Raw genomic sequence first — 5582 nt, 5'->3', positions numbered from 1 at the left:
CTACAGCTACAGTGTCTGTCTGCAGAGGACATTACTTAATAATCTGCTTTACATTGATATAACATCTTTCTCTAAAGATTTCCAGCAATTTAAAAATTATTATTCAAAATGCCTTGAGACATGTGAAGTGACATTTGCGATGTTACAATGGGAATGTAAAAAAAAGTTACCTGACTTCTTTAACGAATGAGTGGCTGTCTCCATCTCCTGACCTAGCCCTAGAACAACCATTCTTTTACGAATAAGTACTTTTGTCCAGGGATACAAAAGCAGAGTCTCTATCATTTATCATTCTGATGTGTGTCTGTTCCTAGGACATTACATTTCTGTGGATACATCTTACGAGGGTGAGAAGGCAGTGCTGTCCAGCCCTGAGCTGTACTCTGAGGAGTGGAGCTGTATCAGACTGATTTATCAGATAGCAACGACTTCAGAGACTTCACCTGATCCTGCCAGGCTCAACCTGTACCTGAGGCAGGAAGGAGAGAGCTTTGATCGTTTGCTGTGGTCAGCCAAGGAGCCATCAGACAGCTGGCTCATAGCTAGCTTAGATTTAACCAACAGCACAAAGAAGTACAAGGTAAGCCTAATTTTAGAAGACGACACAGGCTTTCTGGTGCTTGTGTTGGGCATGTCTGGACTGCTTTCTGAACATGTCCACACTGGGCCCTGTTCTTGGCTTTCACCTCTAGGGCTGGCAATGTGTGAACAGTGGAGCCCTCTGTCCCTAAACTCAGTGAGCAGAGCTGGCTTGAGTCAGGCAGTCAGTGCTCTTCCCAGCGCACACGTGGCACAGCGGGTGGGAAGGCACTACTGGCCAAGCCATGCGGTGAGGATGGCTCACCTCGTGGCATCCCTGTGGAGCTGCTGACATGCTCTAGCAGATACGGGACCTCCCAGCTCCTGGGTCTGCAGCTGTGCTCACTCGTTCCTGTGCTCTGTGCACTTCTGGGAGGAGTCAGAAGCTCAGAGGAGCGTGTTTCTACCCAAAACCCATCACATCACATCTCTCACAATACCGTCCTGTATAGTCACAGCTGAGGAATCTGGACTCCCATACTCCACATATGAAGTGTGGGAATTTTTTGGCCTTGTCTCATTGTCCTTCAGTGTGCCTTCAGTCCTTGCAGAAGGGCACCGATTCTGTCTTTAGTGCAGCCTGCCAAGCTCTTTCAGCAAAAACCTCTCCTGGCTGTAAGGATGATGAACCCTACACATCTGTTTAACTTGTTGTCCCGTTTATCCTGTTTAAATATCCCGATAATGGAAATACTGAAATCCTAAAATTTACCGTTTGTTTTATATTGTGCAGATTGTACTAGAAGGTGAAATAGGACAAGATAAATCCGCCAGTATAGCAGTTTTTGAAATTAAAATAACTCCTGGATATTGCATTGGTAAGTACTGTCTGCTCAGCTCCCATATTCTCTGCATAGAAAAAAAATGCCTTGTTAGCAGTTTTAAAACTGAATTAAAGGTCTTAGTTTAGAAGAAAGACAATAGCTTTTCCCTTATTGAAAAACAGGCTGCCATATTTGATGTAGATTTTTTTTAAGCTAGGGCTGCACACACTAATATGTGCTTTTATTCACCTATCTCTGTGCTGGATATAGACATCTCACATACAGTAATTCCTTTTAAAGCTATTTACTGTTCAAGCAGGAACAAATGTTACACTGTCACAAAACTAGACTACTGCAAAGATGAGACATAACATCTGTGACATTGTTTCTTCTGTCTGCCTGCTCATGCTTCCTTGTAGTGGCATCTTGTGGGCTGCAGAATCAAAACTGTTGATATTTACATTTACTGCTATTTCCTTAGGACATCTGAGAAGAAACACTAATGAAGTTCAAAAATTTCAGTGGCTAAAAGCCTGGGAGACCTTTGCATTTCTGAGGATCTCTGATGGAGTCCAACTGAATTGTCACAATTCTCTGGCTCTGTGAAGGAAGTAAAGCAGTCTCCTTACCACTGTGAAATACTAGTCCAGCTTTGCTTCTAGCCACCCCTGATTTACAAGTGGAAGTTCTGCTCTGACTACTTAATACTGTGAAGTGGTTCTAAATTACACCCGTCCGATATTGCCAAATAATGAAAAGATAGATTGGACTGAACAGGATGAAAGAATTTTACAAAAAGTTGATCAAAAATGTGGCTAAGTTTGCTTCCATTTATTATAAGCTATTAAGGGCTGTATCTAGTTTTATAAATAAAGATGTTATCTGCACTGTCATATGTAAGATGAGGTCAGTGCTTAGCAACAGCCTCTCTTCCTGCTTCTGTAAAGAAAATCTGTGCACTCAGCTGGTGATGTTTGCAATTGCAGAATGTGACTTTGAAGAAAATCATCTTTGTGGCTTTGTGAACCGCTGGAACCCCAATGTCAACTGGTTTGTTGGTGGAGGGAACATTCGTAATTCCCAGTCTATCTTGCCCAAAGACCACACGCTTAACAGTGAACTGGGTAAGCAACAAATGTAAAACAGAAGTACAGTGGAAAATTTGAGTCCGTGATCCATGTATGACTCTTATACTGCAAGTTACTATGGGAGTTAAATAAGTTTTAAAGTCTTGTACTGCTGCTCTGTATATCTGGCAGGGGTTTTCTTTTCAGTGACTGTTGAGAAAGTTAAGTAAGAAATCTAAGGGATGGAAACATATTTGGAGAATCTCAGATTAAATTGTGTGGCTTAGGAGTTTTGTTTCCTTCAGTCCGATGTGGTGCTGTTAATACAGCCCATCAGAGGAAGAATGCTGTAAAGACTTAAAGAATTTTCAGCACTTGCTCTGTGTGAACTACTTGTTTCAGCCACCTTGTTGAGAGGAGAGTGTTTTACATAGCCATACAGAAGGACTGAGGGATGTCTTAGACTTTGGTGTCATGTTCCATGAAGTACCACAGCAGTTGACAGTCAGACGTGGCTGTTGCAGCACACTGTGTTTCTGGGGCAGTGTGATGCGTGCGGTGACACAAGGAATCACATAATGAAAAGCAAGGTTGATCCTCTCTCCTTAACTCATGCCGCTGTGCCTATTTATTTATTTCACAATTGTGTGAGTTGAGCACAGAGTGTCACCCCGCAGCATCTAAATGCTGGTAAAATTTTGATGGAAGTTTAACTCAACACAACTTCAACAGCAGATGGTGGCTCTACCTGTTAAATTAATTACTGTACGTGGCAGGAAACACTGCCAACTGGGAGGGATCTGTTTTCTTGTAGCCACAGTGTTTCTTTCTCACACCAAACCCTCAATGCTGACTAGCAGCTGAGAAGACCCCAAGAAGCCAGAAGTCACAGAAGAGTCTTCTTTTGGCAAGAATTGTGCTACGAAGGTACATAAGCTAGGGAGATCTCAGTTAAGCTATGAAATGTAGTAAAGCTGCAGAGCAAAAACGAAGCCCAGAACTTCTTGTGCAAGTAGTGCTGAAATGTCACCAGTCCCCTGACAGTGAGCAGGCTGGAGGAGGTCCAGAGCCAAACAAGCCCCTTCCTCTCTGTCCACTGGAGTGAAGCGAGAACTGACATCTTCAGTTTTGAGAACACTACTAGCTAATTAACATAGTGGTGTAGACACAGACCTAATGGCACAGTTTGCAATGTCCATGCTGAAGTAAACCTGTCAGTTTGACACTTCATTCTCTTCATTGTCTACTTGTGAAGAGCGATTTTTGTGTTCATCAGCTGGTGCTGTTTGATGCCCTGTTTCTGGGAGTGTAGAACAAGAAAAACGACAGATGCACAGTGTTATCTGTGCACATGGATATGTCCTGCTTAAAATCAAGGTAGCTCACCCAAAGTCAGAGTCTAAGAAGCTATGTCCTTTGAAAATCTTGCAGGTCATATTTGTTACTGAGGGTGTCGGAGTCCAGTAATCTGTAATGCATATTTCTGTTTATTAACATTTCCCAAGAGCATTTTGCAAAAACCCAGGCTATTCTTTAAAGATAAAACATTTAGAAACCAAATCTTAGATAGACTGAGCAGAATTATTCAAGCAGCAAAATGCACAAAATAAAGGTTATTTGCTGTTTCATTCGATATATTAAATGAATTGCTGAGTAAAATGTGATGAAACACATGGCTCGTGGTCTTGTTAATTTACGTGGGTTGACTCAGTAGAATTGTGCTTGGAAAAAGATTAAACACTATATTGAGCTGTTGGGAAGCAGAGAATTTACTCAGTTATAACACATTTTTCCATTTACAAATGGCTTCTAACATACAGACAGTTTATTACTTTCATTGATATAAAAGTCTCACATAAAGAACTAAGAAAGAGCTGATGCTGACTCTTTTGCCAGTTGTATCTTAGCCAAACAACTTTGGGTTGTACATGGGAGAGAAGCAGATAAAAAATAAATTTCTTAGAATTAACTAAAATTTCCTAGGAACCAACCATCCTTGTACAGGTTGTAGAGATACATGTTTAGTCCCTGCCCATCTCCTGATGGTCCTTGTAAGTGGTGTCCCTTAAAGAGTGTTCTACCACCAAGTTTCTCTTATACCTTCAGGTCACTACATGTATGTGGACTCCGTTTACGTCAAGCATTTTCAGGAAGTGGCCCAGCTAATCTCACCAAAGACCATGGCCCCAATGTCTGGCTGCTTATCTTTTTATTATCAACTTAAGCAGGAGAGCAGCATTGTTTTTACTGTTTACTTGAGAGACACAAGTGGCTTTTATGAAGAGATCTGGAAGACAGATGGTGCACTGAGCGCGGGCTGGGTGCTGGCAGAAGCTGACTTCACCGCGCCATACCCCATGGAGGTAAAGCAGTTGTTCCTTTGCAGCTGCCTCTTCTAGGCTGCATCTCACATCAGTGCTAACTCGGGCCAAGCTGGGAGCGTGGCAGGACCTGTCCAGTATCTGAAAGATGGTTATAAAGATGCTGGCAATCTGTTGTTTCCTTAGTGGAGTGCATAAGGGTCAGGGAGGGCTTGCTTTCCATGCTAGCGCTTGACTTTCAGCAAAGATGAAATCAGGTGGTGAAGTGCTTGGACAGAATCCCCCGGGAGGTTCTAGAGTCCTCCCAGTGTGAGGTCTTTCAGTTCCTACTAAGTAATGTCAATTCACTCTCTGCCCTGAATTTCTGCGACTTGATTTATTTTTGAGGATGCCAAGTATCATAAAATGATGCATGCCTCTCAGTGCAGAAGAAAAATTAGAGATTTATTCTCTGCCTTATACAGTCCTGCAATTTAGTCTTTCTGAGCTTTCACGAGATAGAGTCCAAACTTGGGTCTTAATAATACAGGACTTTCTTTAGATGTGAAGGCCAGCTTTCTATGTTTAGTATAATCAATTTCAGAAGTATCAGAAAGTAATTGAAATTTTTGTTCCCTAGTGTTCGGTAGAAAGAGCCCAAACCTTAGAAGACTGGAATAAATATTTTATATATGGGTGCATCTATAAAAACGTCTATCTCCACACACATACACACACATATATATGTAAAATAGATGTGTGTATATGTATATATGTATAGTGTATATATACATACGCATATATACATTATGTTATATATATGTAAAAATACATATAAAAGGTATTATTCGATATGTAATAAATACATAAAA

The 5582-nt window shown here is 41.4% G+C and overlaps 1 protein-coding gene across 1 annotated transcript; it reads left to right on the top strand.

Annotated features, from left to right (window-relative positions):
* Positions 1-314: 314 nt before the first annotated feature.
* Positions 315-4809, top strand: LOC103773954 (MAM domain-containing protein 2-like; the record flags this gene model as incomplete). Its single annotated transcript, XM_008941337.1, has 4 exons — positions 315-580; positions 1313-1397; positions 2330-2467; positions 4517-4809. Coding segments are annotated over 4 exons (782 nt in total), but the record flags the coding sequence as incomplete, so codon positions are not given.
* Positions 4810-5582: the final 773 nt, after the last annotated feature.

The sequence above is a fragment of the Merops nubicus genome, unplaced genomic scaffold, assembly GCF_000691845.1.
Source record: "Merops nubicus isolate BGI_N331 unplaced genomic scaffold, ASM69184v1 scaffold18695, whole genome shotgun sequence".
NCBI classification, from domain to species: Eukaryota; Metazoa; Chordata; class Aves; order Coraciiformes; family Meropidae; genus Merops; species Merops nubicus.
The sequence above is the reverse complement of the archived record's forward strand: the minus strand, read 5'-3'. Positions and strand labels throughout refer to the sequence as shown.